Below are 26504 nucleotides of genomic sequence, written 5' to 3' on the forward strand. Positions count from 1 at the left end.
TAAAGACTCTTTGTCTGTTGATAAATTGGACTAAAGAGAAAATGAAGAAAGGGTGAATTAGTCGAGTAATTGATTTTCATCCCATTAAAAAAAGAAGATCTTGAGAAGACGGTCCAAATTAGATCGTAGTTGCCTGATCCGGAGCGGCAACAACTAATAAATTTATTAAAAGTAAATGTCGATATTTTTGTTTGGTTGGCTACTGATATGCCAGGCATTCCTCCGGAGATAATAATCCATCGGCTAAATATTGATCCAAAAGTTAGACTAGTGAGACAAAAGAAAATACCTTTTGCTCTTGAAAGACAGAAAGTCATCAACAAAGAAGTCGACAAGCTCTTCGCAGCTGGCTTCATCAGAGAAGCTAATTATCCCGATTGGCTCGCCAATGTAGAGATGGTGAGAAAAATCAATAAAAAATAGAGAATCTGTATCGACTATACAAATCTAAATAAAGCCTGTCCGAAGGATAATTTTTTTTTATAAAAAATTGATCAATTAGTTGATGTGACATCGGAACATCGACTCTTAAGCTTCATGGACACCTTTGTAGGCTATAATCAAATTCGGATGGCATCTGAAGACAAAGAGCACACAACCTTCATAACTGACAAAGGCATCTACTGTTATAAAGTAATACCTTTCGATTTAAAAAATATCGGAGCTACTTATCAATGGCTAGTCAACAAAATATTCAAGACACAAATTGAGCAAAATATGAAAGTCTACGTGGATGATATACTGGTAAAAAACCCTCAAACTACTCATCATGTTCAGAATCTAGAAGAAGCCTTCAACACACTTCGACGACATCAGATGAAGTTAAATCCGACTAAGTGTGCATTTGGGATAACTTTTAAAAATTTTTTGAAATTTTTTGTGTCACAGTGAGGAATCGAAGCCAATTCTAAAAAAATATAGGCTATCATCAATATAAAGTATCCAAGTTTTAAGAAAGAGATACAATAACTTAATGGAAGGATCGCCGTACTCAGTCGATTCATATCAAGATCGACAAAAAGATGTTTGTCCTTCTTCAAGATCTTGAGACACAAAGAACTTCACATGGTCAGACAAGTGCCGACAATCCTTCGAAGATCTAAAAAGATATCTGGCATCTCCACCGCTATTTACAAAACCAAAGGTCGGAGAAACTTTGTATCTCTATTTGGTAACTTCAACAGAAGCAGTTAGTTCGGTACTCATCCAAGAGGATGAAAATCAAATTCAACGACCTATTTATTACACCAGCAAGGTGCTTCACAATGTCGAATAAGATATTCAAGGATAGAGAAGATGATCTATATCCTAATCATATCATCACAACGACTTCGCCCATACTTCCAAGCATATCTCATTATCGTCTTGACAGATCAGCCATTGAAGATGATTTTATACCGACCTGATACTTCAGGTCGAATGATAAAATGGACAATAAAACTCAGCAAGTTTGATATCTAATATCATCCACATCCATCGATGAAAGCACAAGTTTTGACCGACTTCATCGCCGAGTGTATTATACTAGACAATAATCCTGAGGATAAATCCAACGACAAAATAAAGTAAGTTGCGACTCCCGGGTCTGACTTAGCATCAGTATAGGTGTTATATATTGATGGAGCATCCAATGCACAGGACAGTGGAGCTGGTCTCATCCTCACCAATTCTAAAAAAATTTTAACAAAATATGTTCTTCGATTCAATTTTAAAGCTTCAAATAATCAAGCCGAGTATGAAGCACTCCTAGCTGGCTTGAAGATTGCCAAGAAACTTGACATTGACAGTCTGAAAGTCTTCACCGACTCATAATTGATTATATGGCAGGTTAAGGATGAATTTGAAGTCTGAGTCCCTATTATGATGAAGTATCTTCAGAAGGTGAGAGATCTTATATCGATCTTAAAATATTTTGAGATCTCTCACATCCCAAGAACAGAAAATATTCGAGCTGATGCACTTTTCCGACTTGCAACTACATCATTCAACTCACTAGGTAGGACATTCGTCGAATGTCTTGAATAGCCGAGTATTGATAAAGTCAAAGAAGTGCTACAACTCAATGATGCACTAAGTTGGATGGACCCGATCATCCAGTATTTGATTGATAGAACTCTACCAACATATCCTTTAGAAGCCAAATAACTCAGATAGACGGCCTCGCAATATATTTTGATGAATGGCTAACTTTATAAAAGGTCGTTCTCTCTTCTTTTACTGAAGTATTTGAGACCAGCAGATGTCGACTACGCACTCAGAGAAGTTCACGAAAGAATTTATGAAAATCACTTGGGGGACAAATCTCTGGCTTACAAAGTCTTACGACAAGGATATTATTGGCCCACCATGAAAAAAGATGCAGCTGAACTTGTCCGAAGATGTGAACCATGTCAGAAATATGCAAATATACAATATCAATCGGTTAGTCAGCTGACATCAATTATTGCACCATGACTCTTCGCACAATAGAGAATTGACATACTTGGTCCTTTTTCTCCGACATCTGATCAGAGAAAATTTGTAGTAGTTGCCATTGATTACTTCATCAAATGGGTGGAAGTTGAACCTCTGACAGAGATCACTGAAAGTAAGATGAAAGACTTTATTCAGAAGTCAATCATATGCAGATTCGGTCTACCATATACCATCATCACTGACAATAGTCGATAATTCAATAATCAGAACTTCAAAGAGTTATATGCAAAATTTTACATTATGCACAAACTCACATCAGTCGGTCATCCATAATCCAATGATGAAGTGAAAGTGATAAACCGAACAATCTTGCATGGACTTAAAATCAGATTGAATGAAGCTAAAAGTCTCGAGGTAGAAGAGCTGTATCCGATCCTATGGGCATACCGAACAACTCCTCGTATACCAACGGAAGAATCACCATTCAATCTGACTTATGAAACAGAAGTGATGATCCCACTTGAGATCGAACTACCATCAGCAATGGTGGAACAATACACTGAGCAATTTAGAATGTCAGAGAGTCGATTTAGACTTACTTTCAGAAGTCCGACAGCAAGCTCAAGTTCGGATGGCAGCATATCGGCAAAGAGTAGCTCGGTATTATAACACAAAAGTTAAGCCGAAGGTCTTCTGTCCAGAAGACCTGGTCCTAAGGAAAGCAGAAGTTTCAGGACCTCTGGATCAGAAAAAATTATCTCCAAATTGAGAAAGACCTTACAGAATAACTGAGATACTTCGATCGGACGTATATCGGCTAGAAACTCTTGACGAAAAACTATTCCATGGATCTGGAATGCCGATAATTTGAAGATGTATTATCAATAAAGTTGTTCATATGTACAATGTTCAGAATGAAACATTGAATTTCAGATTTATGAAAGCTTCGACCAACTACAAAATGATAGTAGATCAATGAATAAACAATTGATTCTTATCGACTATATCTCAATTTTCACTATAAAAATCGATACACTGACTGTATCTCGATGCTGACTATATCTCAATTTTTTACTATAAAAACTAACTCTAGTCGAACAATTACTTATGCCAACTTAGTTTTAACTAAACGAAATACTATGCCAATACGATCCCGATCGAATTGAAAATATATCGATTTAACTACGATCGATCGAAGGATATTCGATTTACCACCGTTTATCAAATATCTAGATATACCGACTTGACTACAGTCAGTCGAAGGATGTTCGGCTTATCACCGTCCATCTAAATACCTAAAAGACAAGGTATGTCAATCGATATTCGACTAACGGACAAATTCTATAGTAATTACTGAATGTTCAACTCATCGATCGATATTCGGTTGTCCGACTATAATTTTACAACATTGAAAGTACACAATAAGAAAGAGTTTATACTTGAAAATTTTTTTCTTTTCATTCATTGAAGGAAAAGTTACAAAATTGGACCCAAGGTCTGATTACAAAATTTATCTGATTACAAAAAGAAAAGAAAATGCTACACCGATCACCAGTCATTGTCTTCATCTTGCTCCGACGCAGCTTTGGCAGTTGGAGCAGGTTCTGATGCAATCGACGCATCATCTTCGATTGGCACAGCGCCCTCTTCAGCAGCTTCATCTCCCGAACCAGGAGGAATGATGTTGCTCAAGTCCAAGGCTAGGTACAATTTTTCAATCATATCTCGATCGTTCTTATACCCGATGCAGTAAGAAGCATATCCGCCTTTGAAAATTTCTTCTTTGAATTTTTTAGAATTTTTGAAGTTCTCGATGGCCAGACTCAGGGCTTCCCTCGCCGATTCTACTTCAGCTCATGCGGAGGCCGACTCAGCATCGACCAGTGCCAGCCTTTTCAAGGTGGCCCGATGCCTTCCATGTTCTGCTTCAAGTTCATCAATGCATCCATCCCTTTCTCTCCGGAGCTGATGGATGGAATGCTTCTTACTCTTGATTCGAGATTCCAGGGATGTGATGTTTTGATGAGCCGACTCAAGATCGGCTTTGGAGGACTGAAGGTCAGCTATCAGACGGGAGACTTCTTCCTGAAGCTTTATCTTTCGTTCGATTGCTGCCTAAAGTTGTTCGAGGACAGCAGTCTTCTCAGCATTAGCAGCCGACACCTTGTCCATCCAGGACCGACGAAAGTCAGTGATCTTTCGATACCCACTCTCTAGAGCATGCATATCATGCTCCCACTGAAAATAAAAGACAAGTCAAGTCAAATCAGATAAAAAAAAGAGAGAGAGAAATGTCAGAAGATTATCCCAAGTATCATCAGATAAAAAGAAGAGAACATCTCAGCCACCGTCCGGCTCTTCCTATTCTTCCTATCGATCAAGAGAAGGGCAGCTTCGATGAGCCGCTTGGCCAATGCCAGATTGGCAAAGGCTGACTCACCTTCAGAGATCCTGATGTCGAAAAGTGTTAGAAGGCCCGCAGACGGCCCATCATCGGCTGAAGTCATCGATGCCTTCCCCCAATCTCCAGTCGGCGGTCGAGCGCTTGAGACCACCGAAAAGTCGGTGCTCGATTGCACTCAAGAACGTTCCACTGGAGGAACGGCTGGCGCAGCCGCAAACTACTCGGGTTCGGCCGTGACTCCCACTCCGATTCGAACCTCTACTGATAGAGCCATCGATGGTACTACTGCAGTTCCATTGTCTTCTGTCGTCCCATCTTCAGCAGACGGCACCTCAGGAAGCATTGTCGGGGCCAACAACACCAAGCCTGACTCGAGAATTATCTCCGATGGAATGTCAGATGCCCTCGCCGATACTGACGGAGTGACAACCCGACTCTTCTTCGACGATCGAGATGGTCTAGCTTCAACTGTTGCTTTTTTCTTGGCAGTGTGCGAGCGGATATCTGCAGCCGACACTCGTGCCCTTGGCTGCATAGCTACAATCAGAACAAAGAGATCAGTATAAAGTTTAGAAACAGACAAAAAAAATAAAGTGACCAACTATGTTATACCTAAAGAAGTGACTGAACTAAGTCCGACATCGTAGAGAGCTTGTTCGTCATCAGCTCTCGTTGCGGTGGAACTGCTATGTCTTTCAGTCGGAGAAAGTCTTCTCGATCATCGGCTTCTATCCGACTATTCTCGTTGGAGCCAGTTCTTGGATTATTCCAGCATGAAGGAAAGCCCCAAGGAAAAGAAGAAGAGACGAAGAAAATTTGGTTTTTCCATCTATGAATGGATGATGGAAGATTTGTGATAAAAGAAAGGTCTTTCCTCGGATTGAAAAACTACCAATCCTTGACCTTCAGATGAGGACGAAGGATGAAGAAAGACCGTAAGAGAGAAGGATGAGGTTCAATCGGGATAAGCCGACACAACAAGACGAAACTGATGATCAGCCGGATGGAGTTCAGAGCCAGCTGAGCAGGACAGAGGCCATAGTAATTAAGAAGATTTTGGACAAACTCCAGAATCAAGAATCGAAGACCGATCTGAAGATCCTCGACATAAAATGCAACCTGATCCGGAGGAGGAGAATTCACCCGACCGTCCAGACTAGGAGTAGAAAGCTGATACTGCTCCAGGATACGATTCTGTTCTCGGAGCCGATCAACATTGGGCCCAGATAAGGAAGAAACTTTCATTTTTGGACCCGAAAGAGAATCGTCGATCGGATTCTCCAACTGACTATCCTGAGAAGAAGAAGCTTTTTTACTAGCCATGAAAAATGAAGAACTAAGAAGAGAAAAAGAAAACCCTAAAGGGAGAAAAAAAAAACCCTAAAGAGAAAGATAAGGAAACTCAACCTGAAGCCAAAGGATTGTGCGAGAAACAAGACCCGGGAGCTCCTAGTACTGAGATAATCTTCCAGCAGAACCTTCTGTTGCAAAGAAGTGACAAATGCAAAAGTGAAAATCAAATGAAAGCGACTTTATATATAGGACCCCTCAACGGTCTGGATAAAATCAGGATCTCTTCAGATGTCAACACATGGTGACATCGAGATCGATCATCGATCAGACCGTTCGACACACCTGCTCCCAAATCACGCCACCTTACTATTATTCGCATGAACAGCTCAGGGCCAATGACATTTGGATACGTGGCCAAGATCTGTTAGTCAGAATCAAATCGTCCGAATTTTTTGGGCACCGAATTATCTTTCCGAAACGATAGCCCAATGATGATTTCACAACTATCGAAACAACAAAATAGCTAGAGATCTCTTGTATTTCATAAAGTCATTAATACCAGCAGTAGAGTCGGAGCTCGAGGCAATACGTGACAACTCCCTTCATCCAACATGATAGACCACATGACAATATACATGTCAGACTACCTTGAATTTGGGAGTGGGGGGCAACTGTTTGGATAATTCAACCAACCCCCAACTCCGACTCTACATCAGCCTTATAAACATAATACTCTGGCTAACAATCAGTTGACTGACTGGCAGTCGGCTATTATCAACCAACAACGGACAACTTGGTTAATCTCCGACCAAAGACCATCGATATATCAGAGTTACCAACTGATGCTCACTCGGATCTACTGACATATAGTCAGTTTATTTTCCCACGATCATATAAGGTTGGAATGTGCGAAACCTACATATCTAACTATTAAATGATTATCAAATACATATCACGATTATTAGTGGGTATAAATAGCCCATTAACTCCATCATTATGGCCTGATAATTTAGTGTCATAAAAAGCGAGATCACGTGCTCGACGGTTATATCTGAATCACTTATAAAAAGAAGGTAAATGAACAGTATGGATAAGACAATTCTGGGCTGAGATTCTGTCATTTTTAAATATTCTTCATTTGCTGTTCACTACTCCCCACTGATTTAAGCATCGGAGAATTTTCGTTAGATATAATTTCAATCAATGAGGATTTTTTTTGTAGATGCTCTTCTCTGACGATGGGTACAACAAAAGATTGACCGCAACAGGGCCAAAGAGTCAATTTGACGTCAGGGTCTAAGTTCTGCATCACTTTAAATGCACCTTTAGCTAATAATCAAATGTTTGGTATTTTTCACATCTGTCAGGCACCAGGAAGATTAGCTTTTTTTCTTTTTTTGAGAAGAAAGGTGCTTAAAATTTAGTTAGCCATGTTGAATGCGATTCTGTCCTGAGGAGAGTCATTATGTAAATATTTCAGGTAGATTTGACTCCCTATTGATTCATTGATCATTGCTGTGAATTTTTATTTCGTTGAAACTGTTATCATGCATGTGAATATCATAGTATAATTCATAAATTGTGTTTATCTGACCCCAAGACAACTATAGTCCTGACATCTGACCTTGCCAAGGCAAACATTCCATCCAATAATACAGCGAAAGATGCAAGGAACGTCCATAAAATATATTCAAGTGAAAATTGCTCATTTGGGATAGTTTTAGCAGATCAACCATCAATCAGTATATGAATATTCTTTATATCTCCTTTCATATATTATGATCATCCGTATTTATTGGATATAATAAAAGGTTTAAGAACAGATCAAACTAATGGTGCTCATATTATTTCACATGACAATCCACAGAGAACTAGAAAGAAGTTGATGACATTTGCACGTGCAAAGTGCATGCACACGTATGAAAATGTTCATACTTAGAACATTTGTTGTCAATTACAACAGGTGTTTTTTTTTTTTTTTTTGCCAAAAAGGGAGGATAAGCCCATCCTATTTATTTATTTAAATGTCAGAAAAGTATACAGCATAATATTGCCTACAGCCGAGATGGCTAAGGTGAAAACTTTAAAACCTGCAAATTTTCAGTAAGAAAATCCGTTTGTACTTGTTTTGTTGATGTGAAAAAATATAGGATTTTGTCAAAACCTGTAATTTTCTGTCCAGAACCCGTGTTAACCTACCTGCTATGCTGTCAACTACAACCGTTAACATACCATTTATACATGGCCACATCAAACTTTGAAAATTGAAAAGAAAAAATTGATTTTGCCACAAATGATGATATTACAAAAATAGTTTGATGTAATCATGGCCATCCATACTTTCTCATGCTCTAATCTGTTTTTATATATAATTATTTTTTTATAAAGATTTGAAACCTATTGATGCCACAAAACGTAGCTTAGGCGTGAATTCATAATCTAGACCACTTTTTTGTTTTTGTCCCGATGTTCTTTTCTTTTCTTTTCATCTTTAACTAGTGAGAAGTGACAATGTATTGGACCAAGTAAACATGGGGATCTGAGATTTTTTTTTTTTTTTTATTAAGGAAAAAAAAAGCTATCATGTTGACAAATAATACGTGCATATCCTGCTTTCTTCGTTCCATCAATTTTTGAATGCAGGAATCCTGCAGTCAAGCACGTGCGCTGTAGGAACATGCAAAGCAAATTGAGTTTCACATTTATAGTAGCTTTATTAGCACCAACTGCATGCTAGTCATATGGAAAAGCTTTATGATTTATCAATCAAAAGTAGTGATGTTGAGATAGGTTCTTTGTAAGGTTTTACGTTCTTAGCCGTCCCATTCTGTTTCTATGAGAAAATAAAATTAGAATGGAGTTGAAACTTCAAAACCCGTAGGAAAGGAAAGAAGAAGAAAAAAAAAAAAAGAAGATGGAAAAAAAAATGAAAAAAAAGAAGAAAAATGAAAGAAAAAAATTTACAAGAAAAAGAAAGGAAAGGAAGAAAGAAGAAAAAGAAAAAAGAACGAAAAGAGTGACGAAAAGAAAGGAAAAAACAGAAAGTAGAAAAAGAAGAAAGAAAAAAGAAAGAAAAGAGAAAAAATGGAAGAGAGATGGTGGATATTTAGCAGGATGCATAATTGAGATGGCTATCCAGACGGGATGGAACAGCAGGGTGTCCTATTCTATGGAGATACCAGGATATCTTCATCCTATGAGACTTAAAATCTTGATTCTTTATTTTTTTTATTTATTTATTAATATATTTCTTGACCATGACTTGCACATACAAGAGTTTAAATATCCCCTATTCTCTTCTTAAGGGTTATACAATGATGATATACTTTGTCTAGAAGTGTCAGAGAAAATTCAAAAAAAAAAACTCAATATTTTATTTAATCTTATTTTTAATTTTATCTTTTAAATATTTTAATTTTTTTTATTATAATGATTTTAATTTTTGACAATTTGATTCTTAATTATCAATGATCACGTGTATTTAATTTTATTTTTATTTTTTGATCGTTGGACTTTGCATTAAAATATTTTGACCATTAGACTCTTTATTAAAGATCTTAATGGATCAATAAATGCCCCAATGGTTATAAACAGTCATAATGGTCATATTAGTTGACGATAAAAAAAAAAAAAAAAAAGACCTTTTGGGAGCTAATCCTATAAGCTATTTAAGAGCATTCGAATCTTCTTTTTTCAATGATTTTCTCTCTTCAATTATAATATTTTTTTCTCTTTATTTTCTTGAATGCTGAAAGAGTCTTCATCAACTTCTTCCACGGTCGTACTCGCAGATGGAAAATTTTGATCATATTTTGAGATGATTTTTTTAGATATTCTTGTATGAGAAACGAGAATACACCTTAAGACAGTATCTAATATGCTTCTGAATTTGATCTTTTTGATTTTTAAGTTTTCTATAATTCATTTACAATTTTATAATAAAAATTTTATTAGTCTTCTTCTTTCACATCCGATTTTTTAAATATTGTTCCAACAGCAAGAGTGGGCTTGCATTGCCTCAGGTGCAGTTAACCAAGCTTCCTATTTTCTTGCCATATCCTTGAAATCTCCGCATATATATGCACGTTACCTTTTGAAGTTTTTCTTCACTCAAATCTTGATAATTTGTCCATGTCCCTAAGTCATCCAGCCTTCATCGCCAGAGCTACTTGACCAAATCTCCACGTTGCCCACAAGATATCATATTTAACCAAGAGTTGTTGGAAGTATATTCTCAAGATCCCATGCCCACCAGCACTAGAAAGCATATTTTAAGAAGGTAGTGGTTGAAGAGGAGATAATTCACCAAACACTTGTTACAATAATTTATGGTATTCTGGTTACATATATCAAATTTGATTTTGGCTTACATTCCACCTTCCCCGCGACTGATGCTGTGGTAAAACTGCCTATCATGTACTCGATTTGTACTTATCTTGATGTGGGGCGGGACAGATAGAGTCTCTGATTGGATCAAGCTATGAAAATCCTTTTATATATATATATATATATATATAAACTATTATGTTGGCAGAAAAAAAGTTAATGGAATAAACATGTGATGATTGCATTTTAGCGGTGTGCCTGTTATATATATTCTTTATAATATCATAATGTTAGTGCATGTTTTTTTTTTTAATCACAACTCTAATTGAAAAGACAGGTTAGGTAATTGCATGTTTGACTAATGACAGGACAAGATACAGATTTTTCAAAAACAAAGGACAGTAAATACGCATTAGTTTCACATGTGTTTAGGATAACATTTTACAAAAATAAAAGACAGTAAATATGCATTAGTTTCCAATAGCTTTAGGCACGTGGCACCTAGAGTGTATACTGTATACCACATAAATCCTCCAGTCCTACCACATCCGACCTTAAAATGGGTGTTACCTCCAAGATGCCAGATAACCGTGAAGCATATGCTAAGTTTAGATATTGTGTTGCTTGGACTCATAAGTAGAATTGACAAGCTTCTTTGGACCGAAAAGAATTAGCAAGCATCAATTAAACAACTCTTTGCAATACTAGGAAGTGTGGACTGATCCCTTTTAATCTTGTATTGTGATTTTCATGCACTATGCATGATGCATGACAAGATTTATATGGGGCAACTTCATTCCTATGTTCTACTTAAATTGGATACACATACATACGTACATATATGTAGAGATAAAGAAAATCATGTTAGAATCAGATCATTTGAATTTGGACTCAGATCCGATCAGATCGAAACTTTATAATAAAAATCCTACATTAATCATCCAAGCCGTTAAATATGATTTACTATTTCAAAACTGATTGTATAAAAAATTATATGATTTGAAGATTTTTAATTTTATTAATATAGTCAAAAATTAATCAGCTTAAATAAACATGAATTAAATATATTTTTTGACCACTTGATGTATAGACTAGAATCTTTAAATTATATGATATTTGATATATTAGCGGTTTTAAGATAGTAAATCACATCTAACAGTTTGAATTATCGATATATAATTTTTATTATCTAATTTTAAGTTAATTAGATCTGAATTTAAATTCGAACAATTATATATATATATATATATATAATTGTAGATTTCTTCGTGTATATAAAAAGTCATACAACATTAGTCGCATAACAAAAGGGATCCTGCTATGAAACTCACAAGAAATTGCTTACGCGGATCTATTTGCACTGGTAAAAGATTCCATTTATGGATCTAGTTGTTAATGCCTCGCTCGCTCTCTCTCTCTCTCTCATCTGAATTCCCCGGCCTCCCCCATTTCTCATCCCTCCTCTCTTCCAACCTCCGCATTTTCCACTTTCTTTCTTCTGGGATCAGGTTAGGTGGTTTCTGATCTGGGAGTAGTTGTCGCCGTCTGAGGTTTTGGTGGAAGCAGCGAGAATGAGTCCCGTAATTAGCGTAAGCGTAAGCTCTCTCCCACCCAATCACCCGCGGCGCCACGCCTCCTGCCGCTCCGGCGATTGATCGCCGGCGGCGGAGGGGAAGCGGCCGTATCCGAACCCTGGACTGGGGATCCGGCCGTGGGCTTTTACTTTATTGTATACTATAATTTACTTTAAAGGTCCACATTCCATTAGGGCCATACATGGGAGAAATTATGGCATGCACCAGGTGCAAGTGAACCATGGTAAATCCTGGAGCATATGCACGGTGGAGAGCGCGCAATCCGGAATCGGTGACATACAAGGGGTCGCGTGGCGTGTTATTCACCCTGGCATTTCCGGTGGTGCATGCAATACGGATACGGAGGCCGTATATAGACCGTGGAAAACGACAAAGTCGCACAGTGACCACATGCCACGGAGTCAAAGCACGAAAAAGGATCTACAGAGGCATCGAATATGGTGGGAAAAAGCTTGGAAAAAATTATAAGAAAGGTCTCGTTTTTATAGTTTATTTACGCTGGGAAGCTGGTGTGCCTCCATGGCCAATTTAACCTACGCCGCTTTGGTTGCTCCCTCGCCACGTTGCTCGCTTCTTTTCTTGAAATATGAGAGAGGAAGGAAAAATTAAAGCTTTTATGGTGTCCAGCTCGGCGTTGCTTCAGGTGAGAGGAGATGTATTTCTATTGGTTTTCGATGAAAAATTTGTGTTTTTTTTTTTGGATTGTCGTTTATATGCTGGGAAAATCGCTGGTTGGACGTCGATTGATTCTAACCGTTAACGAGCGAGTAGATTCGTCTCTGGGGTTTTGGGGGCGGTGCAAATTAGGTTGAGGGGTCTGAAAAGAGGAGGTCCGGGAGATCTTGGTGGTGATGAAACAGGGAGAAGGGATTTCTTTCTTTGTTTTTTTTTTTAAATGTTTCTTTCCCCTCGAAGGTCTTGGCTGGTATAGAAATCGATGATGAAGTAGGATCCACGAAGCCAACCTTAACATCTGATGTCTGAAATTATTGGATTGATTGATTTGAAGCTTGATCCGGTGGTTGTTAGATCTATTGGTAATTGCTTCTCTTTGGTTTTTGTGTTTTTTTTTGTTCTTCTCGTTATGTTTTTTATTTGAAATTTCTCATTAGTTTAATCATATCTGGTTCTTATTGAAGCTTATTGGGGATAAAGGAACCTTTTCTCTTTATAAGTTCATGTATTTATTTGTTTAATTGCTGATGATGTAAGAGTTCATAGGGCGTATATTATTCGCTATCAATAATTGGCAGCGGTATTCAGATTTCGGGCATTTTTTTCCCATTGATTTCTTTTTCTTCCTGTTGAGAGTTTAGAAATGATTTTGTGTAGCTTGTCGCTGGACCATAACATTTGAATTTGCAAACGACTTTGTTTGGAATTGACAGCAAGCCTATGTCTACCATCTTTGCGACAGCATCCAAATGTCTGTAAAGAATGTTTTCAAATTTCTAATTCTCTTATTGATGGTTGTAAATTATTTAGTTATATATCTCATTAAATTTCATCTCTTTTATACCTCGATCTCTTGGCCACCCAGCACATCTACTTTTTAGATGTATTTTGTATTTGTGCAGCAGTTTTGGGACTGTTGTGTCCAACACCTAGTATGTATCAAAAGGATCCACAGCTAGAAGAGAAGGCCTTTGACATTCTGTTTCTTCTAGAGGGTTTAGAGCACCTCTTTCCTTTCCTTTTCTTTTTTTATATTCTTGTAAAACCATAATAGAGAATAGAAGGTTCGAATTTTTGAAAATATTCTATCTGTGAAGCTTTCTTTCAGACTTCCATTAGCTTTGATCGAAAACCTTTGTAGTAACAATTCTTTTGTCACACACATATATATAGGTCTGCCTACATCGCTAACAGATCTCCCAATGAATAGATGCTTCTCGTCTGACTTATGCAACGCCACATGTTTCTCTCTTTCCTTTTTCCCCATCTTAGATTTGCTCTAAAGAACCCAAATAAGTATGTACCTCCCAAGCCTTACTTCTTTCTACCATTCTATCTCAAAAGCTTAGCTTGATTTGTTCCAAATCCATCATTGTCCCACATGTTTCCAAAATTCGCTCATTCTATGACTTCCTTCAACATCTCTTTTGCTTCCCATGTGATTGAGGCCCTCTCCCATTTAAAGGGAAAAAAAACTATGTGCCTTTGCCTAAGCAGTGACAAAAATTGACCTAACCCAGAAATTTGACTTGACCACACTTTGTTTGGGTGTGGATTTGAGTTAGGGATTTTTCACTTTAGGTTGGGTTAAGGTTGAATCTTTTGACTTGGATTTTAAATGGCTTGGGTTCGAGTCGAAGTTTGAATTAGGCTTTCAGTCATATTAGAGTAGAATTTTACTCCGCTGATTAGCTTGGATCAAGTTAGGCTAAAGGTAACCAATCCCTTTCAATACTAATTGTTTAATTTACCATAGAGTTGAGTCCTAATTTACCTCATGTTCACAAATTTTGGATTAATTTTACCATGTAACCATGCTCATGAATAATGGTTCTAATTGCATAACCTGAAACAACAACTAATTTCATAATAAGATTTAGCTATAAGAAAGAATAAGGTGTGTCCGCATGGGAATCACTCGAGTTCCACAGGTTTTGTACAGATTTCCCTGTTTCTTCTTCTCACTTCATTTCCTATCCTTAGATTTTTTTTTTTTTTTTTTTTTTAATGATGATGATAAAGCAGGCTGGAAAAGCAGCCACCTACCTTTTATAAGGATATAAAGTAGTTACAAGAAAAGAGGAAAAAATAAGGAGTTACAGAATGAGGTAAGAGAGAAGGAGTCACAGAAAAAAGTTATACAAGTTGGGTCAAGATGGTTGGGCCAACTGGGATAGATAAATTATTATAGGTTAGTCAGGTGAGGTCAAATTATGTGGTTTAGCCTGTGGGCTTGCATAGGTGGAAAAGTCCTGGCTTATTAACTGGTCATGCTAGGTGTGGATCAAGGTTGACTGTTCTATTATCCTTAACATAACTTGAAACAAATCCAAGTCTGAAGCACTACCACCCTTTCTCCACTTCATCATCCTGTCATTTCCTTTTGCTGTAGTGGTAATGAGGTGGTATAGTAACTTGTGATTTGATCATCCCCTTGAAAATCATCGAATTCTTGTTAGCTGCACCCACATCCTCATGTCATGTCGGCACAAGAAAATGATGACGTGACTGAGTGGAGCTCCAATACTTCTCCTTTTTAATCCTGAAATCCATTCTCTCCTTATCAATCAAGCTAAGAAGAACACTACAATCAATTCCCGTATATTAAAGCTTGCATGCCTATCAGGTACTCTATGAGATGAGATAGCTTTCTCACCTTATAAAAACTTTCCATTTTACTGATGCATAAATCTTTTCAATTTGGAAATAATTTAGTTCATGATCACATTGGGATGCAAATTTGTGCCGTAAGATGTAGAGCAAATTTGGCAGCTGATCATGGCATCGTGCAACTGTGATTAATGGGGTGGTGCAATTCATGAGGTGCCATTGATTTCCTCTCAAACTCCATCATCTTCCATTTGGCCACATTCGGTTTCATGCTAAACTGGTCCTTCCAATTCTTACTCATGATGAATGATCCAACTTCCAATCATATGTCTGATATTTTTTATTTACAAAAATCTTTTGTGGCTTTTGGAACTTTTGTTGAAATTTTGGTTGGGAAAGACAGGAACACAGATAAGTTAACATAAAACTTGACAAACATTTTAAGAATATTTTGCTAAATTAACGTATTAGAGTTTAGCTTATTGTTTATTTGCTTTTCCTTGTAGAAGTATTTTTGGGTTTTTAATACTCTTGCTTTTTTAAGTGCATCTGCCAATAAATTTCCCTACATTTACTCTTCTATTCATATATGTTCCTGTTGGATTTTTTTTGTTTTTGTTTTAGTTAAATTTGATAAGCACTATTGTAACATTTTCAAAAGATTTTTCTAAGTTGAAAAAGTCAAGGAAAATATAACTATTCACAAATTATTCTTAAACTTATATTTCACTGTTATTTTTTATGTTAAGACAATTCTTATTCTCATACTTTTATTAATTTTTACATTTTCCTTTTTAATTGTTACCTTGTATCTAAATTTGATTTACTATTTAGAGTTTCTATTATATTTAACTATTTATAATTTTTTAGGGCAGTTTCAACTGTTTATTGGTTTAGCATTGGTTAGCATTTTATTCCGTATCTTCAACATCATTAATTGTCATTTGTTTATCATCTTATTTTTCCAATTTACTAATTAACATTTTGAGTTCAAGATGTAGTTATGGTATATTAAAATATTTTGTAACTTTGACTATTTTTAAATATTAATATTCTTAGTGTGCAATATGTGCTGAGTTATCAGTAATACTTTACGACAGAATTTGCTCAATATTTTTTTTTTCCCTTTTTTGAGAAAAGGGAGGGGCTTACTCCTTACCCAGCCACCTGGGTGTAGGCAGGTCATTGTGTACCACAGCCCAATGACTTTGGCAACTGCACTGGTTGGCACTGAGGTCAAAATTACACTAGAAATATGGTTCATCTATTAATGCATGCATCATTTTCCTTGTTGTGCATGCCTTTTCCTCACCATAGAGAAATTTGACTCGAGTGCAATCTCTGCACCCTTACATTTAGGTGATTATTGTTTACCATGAAAAATTGCCAGATGAATCATCATTTTTCTTTCAGGCTGCAACTTTTGTATCATCAAATGTTTGTCCTTTTTGCTTTCTATTTTGTTTCTTCACTTGAGAATTTGCCATTCTGATTTCGTATATTTTGCCTTATTGATGTTGCTGTTCCCCTTTACAGGGATCTTTTAGATTCTAAAAGATGTAAACTATTCTACGGATAACAGATGCTGTGAGAATTTCTTGGCCTAGAAAAGCAGAAAAGGAAGTTTGCTGCTAACCATATAGTTCTACTGCAAATATGGAAGACGAAAATGGGCTTGAGCTAAGCTTGGGCCTTTCTTGTGGAGGATCATCAGGGAAATCTAAAAGCAGAGATGTTCCATCGGATACCAAAGTAGATAATGGTAGTAGTACCAAATTGTCGGGTGGCAATGTAACTGCTTCTGATGTCTCATTCAAGAACTTCTTTCAAACGAGTGTTGAGAACCAAGACCACCAAGACCATAATGGGAAACAAAAGGTTGATCCAGTTTCACTACCACATGAGAAGTTCTGGACAGATCTTGGGAAGCATGCTGCCCCTCTGGCAGATGGTTCTAATGATGTGCATAGCAGTCAGGCACAGTTCACCAGGTATCAAGAGCGGTGGATTCCAAACAACAAAACAACTGATGCTGAGGAAGAGAAATCTGGCAGCAGCAAACGTAAATTGTCATTTGAGGAGATAAATCTTCAAAAGAAGCATGAAAGGGCAGTTGACCATGGTGATGTGCATGGTAAGGGCCTTACTGGTGTTAATTTATTGAAAAAACCACATGTTTCAGTTACTATGGAAGATGGTTCCTCTGGTGAAAATGAGGATGTTGCAGAGTCAGAAGCAGAAGGCTCAAACTCTTGGTTGGTTTCACAGCATGAGGACAGTTCCAAAAGTGATAAACGTGTGACTGATAAACATGTTTTAAATGATCAAAGTGGAGTGAACTTTCAAGGGCAGAAACAGTCATCTTTCTTGGGGAATGATTCCAATCAAGAAATTGGGAAAGTTGCATATGGGGTTCCGTTGTCTCTTCAACCATTGACTGTCATGACTGTCCCTTATCCAGCACCAGTGAAGGTACCAACTATTACAAGTGCGCCTAATGCAACAAGGTTTCCTTCATCATGCGTCATGCAACTGATGCCTCTTGCAAATAGTGAACGGTCTGTGGTCCAAACAATGAATACTAGCAACTTGCAGCTTGCTTTTGGTTACTCACCAGTCCAGCTTCCTACTTTGGAGACAAATTCTTCCTGGGCTTTTGGTTCTCAGCCTCAGCATGCATCTTCATTTGCCATAAAAGATAATGCTGATGGAGCCTCACAACATTCAGAGGGTGATGCAAAGAGCTCTCATGGTCAATCCATCTTCCTTGACTCTTATAATTTTCTAATTAGCAATACTTTAATTGCCATTGCTTTTTTAAATTTTGATTTGTATGCTAGAAGCATTGAGGTTCTTTTACATGCAGCATCTATTATGAATATTAACAATTGAAAGGTGTGGCTCCTGCATCTATGTCTGGAGTTCTTTTGAGTGTTGGAAATGCTCAGATTGGCACACCTTATAATATCTAAGAATTTTCAAACTACTAATATCCAAGTTAATTATTGATAGTGATTGTTCCTTAGCCTGGGAAGGGAGTTTTGAGTACTAGACATATTAAGACAGTGAAGGCATTTATAGATCCATGTAGCTGAGAAAATTTTAAGCACACACTTATACGGCCTGTTCCGTGCCTTGCCTTTCTTTTGAAGATGAGAGTATCTTGCAAGTTACGGCACATGACTTAGGAAATATAAACTTGGGTGTACACATTGCAATGTACGATCTCATGTTGTGCAACCTGAGACATCTAATTATTTTTTACAAGGAAAGGATGTTAGGTCTTCATATATTCTTGCATGATGTTGTCATATGTGAATTCAGATGCCAATTGAGGTGTGGGAAAGGACAGTCTGCACTTTAAGAGTATGCATTGTGGCATCCCAAGTTACTGAAATTTGGTGTAATAACTAATAACTAAGACCAATCACAAAGTTGACTATTTTTTCTCCTTATATCATGATGCCTTTTTTAAATCACAAAAAATCTTTGGACTAATATTCATTTTCATACGTTGATTTGGTGACCTTGAACCCCCATTCCTTCATCTTCCCTTCCCCGTTCTTATCGAGCAAAAAATAAGCAGCAGCAAAAAAAGCAACATCACCCATCCTCACCACCAGAACTTAAACCTTTTATTCATCCCGCATTGTAAGATTATAGCCTATGTCTTTCTCTGTATCATGTCAATGTAACTCCAGTTCTAACATCTCATTGTTCATCATCAGCTTTTATGTATGAGGGAAAATCATCAGACTTGGGAAAAAGCAGTGGTAAACAAATTGGGGAGGCTGGTGCATCTTCTTCTTCTCAGGCTGAAGAGGAGGACAAGGGAAGCAATACAATCTTCTGGCAAAAGGAAACAGCAAACCAACCTGTAGCAGAGATCTTTTCCCATGGAGGATCTGCTATAAGGCCAGGTATGTTTGCATCAGATGTGAAATTTGGAGGATGTGGCTCTTATCCAGAACTACCATGGGTTTCAACCACTGCACCTGGCCCAAATGGGAAAACCATTTCTGGTGTTACGTATAAATACAACAGAAACCAAATTAAGATTGTCTGTGCTTGCCATGGGTCTCACATGACCCCAGAAGAGTTTATTCAACATGCAAGTGCAGATGCATCCAACCAGGACAATAATGCAGGTTTAGGATCATTTCCTGCTAACAATCCAGCAGCTTCAGCCCAGAACTAATCAAGCTTTTCAGAATCTTCTGCATCCATCTGTAATGGTGAATTATGCAGCAGGACATTACCGAGAGAATTGGTATCGTTTTTAAGCTAATCTCATGTTTCTTGCTCCATTTTTAGTTTCCTAGTTGCTCTTTTCAGTATTTGGAGAAATCCATCCACTTTATGTAATCATGTAGTTGCAATATCATAGTTATAAAACACGGATCATCTGTTCCCTGACTGCTTAGTTATGTATTTTGTACATTTCACTATAAGCCTCACCTGCCAATCTGGATGTTGTTTCACTGTGAGTTTTGAAGTGTAAATTTATTTTTCGCTGGGAGTTTTGAAGTGTAAATTTATTTCTCAACATGCCCTATTCTACTTCTTGTGTTGGTGTGTGGGAACAAATTTTCTGGGAAAGACTTCTTATCTTCCATCATTTCTTGGTGCTTATGTGTGCATGTAAATGCACTCACGGAGACTTGGAGAGACACTTTTGTTGAAGTTCCTGTCCTGTTTCTCTAGGAACTGTTAAATAAAGTACTGCAGCCTATAATTTTTTGAATTTTGAGAAATCATGCTAATGGCTTCTTGATTTTATTTATGTTTATGTTTTATTTTTTGGACCATCATCTACCTTGAAATCCTTGATGTCTCTTGTTGCATGTGACTCACGTTATAACACCTTCAATCAATATGAATTCTTAGCATTTATCTGTTGTAGAGGACACCTCGAGTGCCATGGCCCTCCTAAGAGAACGATGCTCATATTCGTGGTGTAAAAAATTTAACGTGAAGCGTACTATTTTATCCTATTAGATCACATAATTATTATTTATCAACGTGCATTTAATCTTCGTAGTTTTATTTTTTCGTTTAAAATTTTGAATGATAAAATTATTTTTTTAAAAATTATGATATTTTTTATAAAAATTATTATATTTTTTTTGAAAAAAATTATGATATCCTGTACGAATATTATGATATTCTGTGTTGAAATTATAATTTTCTGTATAAGATATCATAATTTTTTCACGGGATGTCATAATTTTTGTGAAGAGATATCATAATTTTTGTAAAAAAATATTATAATTCTGTGAAGGAGAGTGAAGAGATGTCATATTTTTTTAATAAAAAAAATATTATTTTTTTTATGAAAAATATTATAATTTTTGTGATAGGATCATAATTTTTAAAAAATATATTTTTATTATTTAAAATTTTAAATAAAAAAATAAAATTATAAATATTAAATATGTATCAAAAAAAAATAATGATTATGTGATTCAAAAGAGTGAAATGGTACATTCTGTATCAGATTTTCTGTACGGTGGGTGGTGCACAGAGAATTTCTCTTTAAGCGGCAGCGGTGTTTTAATTGTCATGACATGAGTCCCTGTGGACGGAGGCCTGATACGTCTATATTCGAAGCTGATAATAGATGTTGTGGCTCAACCCTGATACCAAAAAGAAGCCAAACTGTCAAACCTCACAAGAAAATTGGTTCTTTATACCACAATATTGAGCTAGTGATTTGTGGCTTAGGTCTGGGGTGCAGCACAGATTGGTTTCAACTTCAAATCTGTTATGGCCAATCTTCTCGTCGTCTGATCGTCGAAAATGAGCATCTGCAAAAGAAGTCCACACTGATCGAAAATGCCTCAGACGGAGACCCTCCGACGGTCAAGTCAGAGAGGAGACTAGACAACAGTAGAAAAGAATCAGGGAGTTCAGTGAGAGAGAGAACTAGAAGGGGGGAGTTCAGGGGCTTCGAAAAGAACTTTCGCAGCACTATTGCCTTCCTCGTTTTATAGTAGAGCGCGACATGGTGCCGTCATTAATGGCGCAGACAACTAGGGGAGTTGTCAAATCGTCGAAGACTGTCAGAGTCGCCACAGGCTGTCGAGTCGTCGTGGGTTGTCAAATCGCTGGGATTAATCTGTGTCCTTGACAGGACAATGTTTCAGGGCAGCTATGCCGCATGCCTTTGTCAGGACGGCGGCCTTCAACAGTCGTACAGTGTTTAGAGGAGCCGACTGGCCATACGTCGGCATTCGGTTGTGAGATGTCGGGTGAAGACCCAGGGACCTTCCGATGGTCAGTCTGGCGCGTCGCGGGAGTCGGAGAAGACTCTGTCGTTCAGCCAGTCGGGAACGGAAAGAGTCTTCCCGACTGACATACATTCGGTCGGTCGGTGTCGGCGGTCGTCGGACGGTAGAGTCGGGCGCCGGTTAGGCGGGCCCGATGGTGAGTCAGCGTGAGAGGGACCGGTTCGTATATCCCAACAGTTGCCCCCTCACTCCTGAGTCGGATGTCGTGCTGGCCAGCATCCTTGCGTGGGCGGTGGCTTCGGGCGAAAGGAGTGAATATTCATCGCATTAAGCTCTGACTCTGACGACCGTACTGTTGATCGGTCCGACGCCAGACGTCCCACCGGTGTCAGGCGTCCTATCGGGAATAGGAACCGTCGTTTCCACCGTCTCTTCGGGAACGCGAACCGCCACGGTTTTTCTGCCACGTAGCGGGGGGCCATTGGGCCGGATCCGTTCAGGCGGATGGAGGCGATGTGGCCCGATCTGGGGCAGGTGCGTCGAATCATCGGATCGAGGGAAGGCCCAGATGCTGCCACATGTCACGATTTGGGAGATCTTCGTTGGGCGTGCTCTCATCCCGATCATCGAGGGGCACTATATATACAAGGTCACCTGCATCCAAAACCCTACTTTTCAAATCTATTGTCCAGACTCTGGCCGAGCGATCCTTTGTCTCAGGTAGTTGTCCCCGTGTCCTTCCTTAGAGGGTTTTCTAGGAGCCTTCGTTGTCTTTTGTTTTCTCCTTGCTTCCTTGAAAAGCTCTTCCTTCTTCTCCTCCTTCTTTGACTTCGGTTCTAGCATCATGGCCAGAACCTCTCCACGAGGAAGTCGGTCGGAGAACTCGATCGACGATTCTCGATCGACCCCGGAGGTGGAGGTCTCTTCACTTTCGGAGCCGAACGTCGATCGACTCCGGGAGCAGTACTACATCCCGGAGCAGTTTTGGCTGTTCGCCCCAGGAGCCGATGGTCGGGTTAATAACCCACCCGCGGGCCAGGTGGCTATTTACGTCGAGGACCTCCGGACCGATCTTCGCTTTCCGGTTTCGAAGTTTGTCCGGAACGTGCTGGACTACTACGGGCTGTGTCCAGCGCAGCTGGCGCCGAACTCAGTCCGACTGGTAGTCAGCTTTGCTTTGTTGTGTCGGCTTTTGTCGATCAATCTTCGTATTTTCCTCTTTCGAGCTTTTTTTATTCTCCGACCCCACCCTAAAATCCGAGGGTGATGGTATTTCAACCCTCGGAAGAGTCTTTCCTTCATCACTGGTCTTCCATCGTCGATTCATGGATGGAAGAACTAGTTATTCTTTGTCTCTTCTTCCGTTCCTTGGGGGTTCCCTTCCCACTGGGGGAACCTTCGAACCCAACCAAATGAGAACAGTCGGGTGGAGGCCGGGGACCGAGAAGACTTCCACCGTCTGAAGGATATCTCGGTGCCAAAGCAGAAGGAGCTCGTCATCGAACAAGCCCTGTATGACGCCGGTCTCAGCTCGATTCCTCGCCTAGGTCTATTTTTCCTCTCTCCTTTTTTTTTTTTGGTGCTGACCCTCTGTTGACATTGCAGACATGCCGTCGAGGGTGAGGTTAACGGAGGCCGATGTTCGACAACATGCGGCACGGAAGAGACCGGCGTATGGAGTTGAACCATCACGGCCTCCCAAGAGGCCACAAGTAGCACCGCCAAGCAAGCCGGCGATGGCGGGAGCGGAGCCCAGCTCTGAACGGGCGTCGGATCGAGAGCCGATCATCGCACTGTTGGTGCCGACAGTGCCCACTGAAGCCCCGTCCGAGGAGCGGGTGGCCGAGGAAGCAGCCCCGTCCGAGGGACGGGCGGCCGAGGGAACGGTCGAGAATGCGTCGGCCGCTCAGCCGACAGAAGACGTTCGGGCAGAGGCAGGCGAGCCCGAACAACCTGCATCGGCGGTCGCTGCGCCCTCAGCAGGGACCCAGTCGGGCTCGAGCCTGCCCTCCATTTCTGATGTCAGGGCCTGGGTGTCCGAACGAGGAAAGGCCCCGTTGGCACCCGAAGATGACAGGAGGTCAGCTGGCCGCGGTGCGTCGTCCGACTCCCCGTTTCCCGAAGGAGCGTCGGCCTTGGCCAACCACGACCTGGCCAGGAGGCTATGCCAGGCGGTTATTCTTTCGGCCGATCATGAGATCATGAAGAATCAACGGGTATCCGACATGCTTTCATCGTTCTACCCGACCATGATCCAGGTAAGCCCTTCTCCTTCACTTTTTATTTTTGTCGTCGTTTTCTACAAGTTCGGCTTTCTGACGGTTGATCTTGTTGTTTGCAGCTGATTTATAACATGTCTGAGCTGAAGGCAGGATATCGAAGATTCGACGATCTCCGGGCAGCCTGGAAAGATAAGGCCATGGCCGTCAAGGCCGACAAGACGATAATGGTCGACCAGCTGAAGCAGTCGGTCGATCGGGAGGCCCAGCTTGAAGAAGAGATCTCCTGCCTCACCGAGGAGGTCTCCCGTCTTACCGGTGCTTTGACCGCTTTGGAGACCGAGCTGCAGTCGGCTCGCGAGGACGCCAAGCGAAAGTCCCGCACTGTTCGTCTGCTGCGACACGAGCGGGATGACTCTGTCAAAGAACTGAAGGCCGAACGCGAGCAGCTCCGGATAAGTTTGGGGAATCTCGCCAAGGCCGAAGAAAACTTATCCTTCGCTCAAGCCGACGCAAACATAGCGAGGGCGGAGGCAGAGTCGGTGAGAGAGGCCATAGGTCGGGCCATGGAGGACTTCCGCGGTTCCGACGAATATCGGGAAGAACTTCTGGAAAGCGGCTTCCTTTCGTACCGAGTGGGGTACGAGGACACTCGGGAAGCCATCCAAAGCCTGTACCCGAAGCTCGATCTCGGCAGTATCGTTCCCCCAGAGTCAGAGGGCCAAGCCGCAGGAGAGGTGGCCGACCCGCCGTCGGGAGATCTCACTGCTGTGGAGGAGGCCGACGCAGACCAGGCTGTCGAAGGTAGGTGGCTCCGACCCTCGATGCTACCTCGGCCCGAGCGGATACGCCGACCGCCCCCAGACTTCTCCCAGTAGAGGAAGCCGACTCCGGCGAGTAGTCGGAGCTTGTTCTATCTTTTTATTTTTGTTTAGTATACTTGTAATCGGGCTTCGATCCAATTTTGTAAACTTAGTTCAAGTTTGAATGAAATCAAAATCTCTTCAACTCTTTCTCCGTCTTTATGTATCTTGGGATATGTCATGTATGCCTCGTCGAAACGCTTTCAATCGTATAAGTCGTAGGCCCGACGTACTAGCTAGGATGTTCGGTAAGATCCCAGGTAGCTAGTCGGGGTAGTTGGTAGCGTACGCCATGGTAAAGGCAGAGCGAGCTCCGACTTTAGATCGGCCTCCTGACTGTCGTATGACCCGATAGTCGAGAGCTTAAGTCGAGCGCCCGTTGCCCAGACCTTAGTCGGACATATTCGTCGAGTTGGGCGTCGCCCGTCCTTCGAGCGTAGCTCTTTGACCCGATCACCTTGTAGAGTTCGGTAGTTGAATAGTGTCTAGCGTATTTAGTTGATGACAGGTCGGTCATCTATTGCCCGATTCTTTATCGAGCGTGTGTGGTAAATGGTAGTAAGCCGAATATCCTTCGACCGGTCATGACCTGATCGGCATGTTGCGAATGCGACGTTGGTCGCGTTGGCATTTTGCCTTTCTTGGCCGGAGCCAAGTCGGCAAGTTAGCCAGTCGCCTGGCTCAGGAGCTGGCTGCGGAAGGGGCGTGGCTTCAACTCAGGGAGGTTTCATTGCCATCGCCGGCCTTCCACCAACATAGATATGTCGGTCGTCGCAAGGGTCCAACGCGCCATCGATGATTGGGTCGCAGATTTCCAATGGAATGCTGGGCCCAAGCCGTGGCGTCGGGGTTCGTACTACTAGCAAGCACCGACGCATCGTTGGAGGGCTAAGATTCTAAATTCTGAAGTTTTAAAGTTGAGTTTGTATTCCGAACAAAGGCATACAGTGTTTACTGGTAGTACAACTTTAGATTGTCGGCATTCCAAGTCTGGGGAATGGTGCTTCCTTCTAGAGTCTCCAGTCGGTAAGCTCTCAGCCCGTAGGTGTCCGCTATCTTGTAGGGTCCTTCCCAGTTTGGAGCCAACTTTTCCTGGTCTAGAGGCTTCGAAACTTTGGCCTTTCTTAAGACCAGGTCCCCGAACCGGAAAAGCTTCGTCTTAACCTTGGTGTTATAGTATCGGGCCACTCTCTGTCGGTAGGAAGCCATGCGGAGTTGAGCCTCGCATCGAAGTTCGGATAGGAGGTCCAAGTCAGCTCTCCGACACTCAGAGTTGCCCGGCTCTTGGTACTGCTCGACTCTAGTCGATAGTAGCCTGATCTCGAGCGGGATCATTGCCTCTGTCCCATAGGCCAAACTGAAAGGAGATTCCCCGGTCGGGACACGGGGTGTCGTTCGGTATGCCCATAGGACGAAATTCAATTCCTTGACCCAGAGGCCTTTGGCTTCATTCAGTCGGGTTTTTAGTCCATACAGAATAGTCCAGTTGGTCACCTCGACCTCGCCGTTGGACTGTGGGTGCCCGATCGAGGTCAGTCGGTGCGTGATATAAAATCTTGCACAGAACTCTCAAAAGTTTCGGTTGTCGAATTATCGTTCATTGTCGGTGATAATGGTATGCGATAGTCCGAACCTGAAGATGATGGACTTCTGGACGAAGTCTTCCATCTTTCGCTCGATGATCTGTGCCAGAAGTTCGGCTTCTATCCACTTAGTGAAGTAGTCGATTGCGACGACTATGAACTTTCTTTGGCCAGATGTCGGAGGGAAAGGACCGAGTATGTCGATCTCCCACTAGACGAAGGGCCATGAGGCGACAATAGGAGTGATTTGGTTGGCCGGTCGGTGTTGTATGTTAGCGTACCTCTGACATG

The 26504-nt window shown here is 40.5% G+C and overlaps 1 protein-coding gene across 2 annotated transcripts; it reads left to right on the top strand.

Moving 5' to 3' along the window:
- The first annotated feature begins 12456 nt into the window (after positions 1–12456).
- LOC140850822 (protein NINJA homolog 1-like) lies at positions 12457–19830 on the top strand. 2 transcript variants are annotated; one of them, XM_010926261.3, is made up of 3 exons: positions 12457–12676; positions 16855–18070; positions 19047–19830. In XM_010926261.3, exons 2-3 carry the CDS (start codon positions 16975–16977, stop codon positions 19514–19516), a joined length of 1566 nt encoding a protein of 521 aa, XP_010924563.2. In that variant the 5' UTR covers positions 12457–12676; positions 16855–16974; the 3' UTR covers positions 19517–19830. The 2 variants fall into 2 exon arrangements, with proteins under 2 accessions (XP_010924563.2, XP_073115228.1); XM_073259127.1 differs by lacking the exon at positions 12457–12676 and adding an exon at positions 12728–13070.
- The last annotated feature ends 6674 nt before the right edge of the window (positions 19831–26504 follow it).

Source organism: Elaeis guineensis, chromosome 6 (genome assembly GCF_000442705.2).
Source record: "Elaeis guineensis isolate ETL-2024a chromosome 6, EG11, whole genome shotgun sequence".
NCBI classification, from domain to species: Eukaryota; Viridiplantae; Streptophyta; class Magnoliopsida; order Arecales; family Arecaceae; genus Elaeis; species Elaeis guineensis.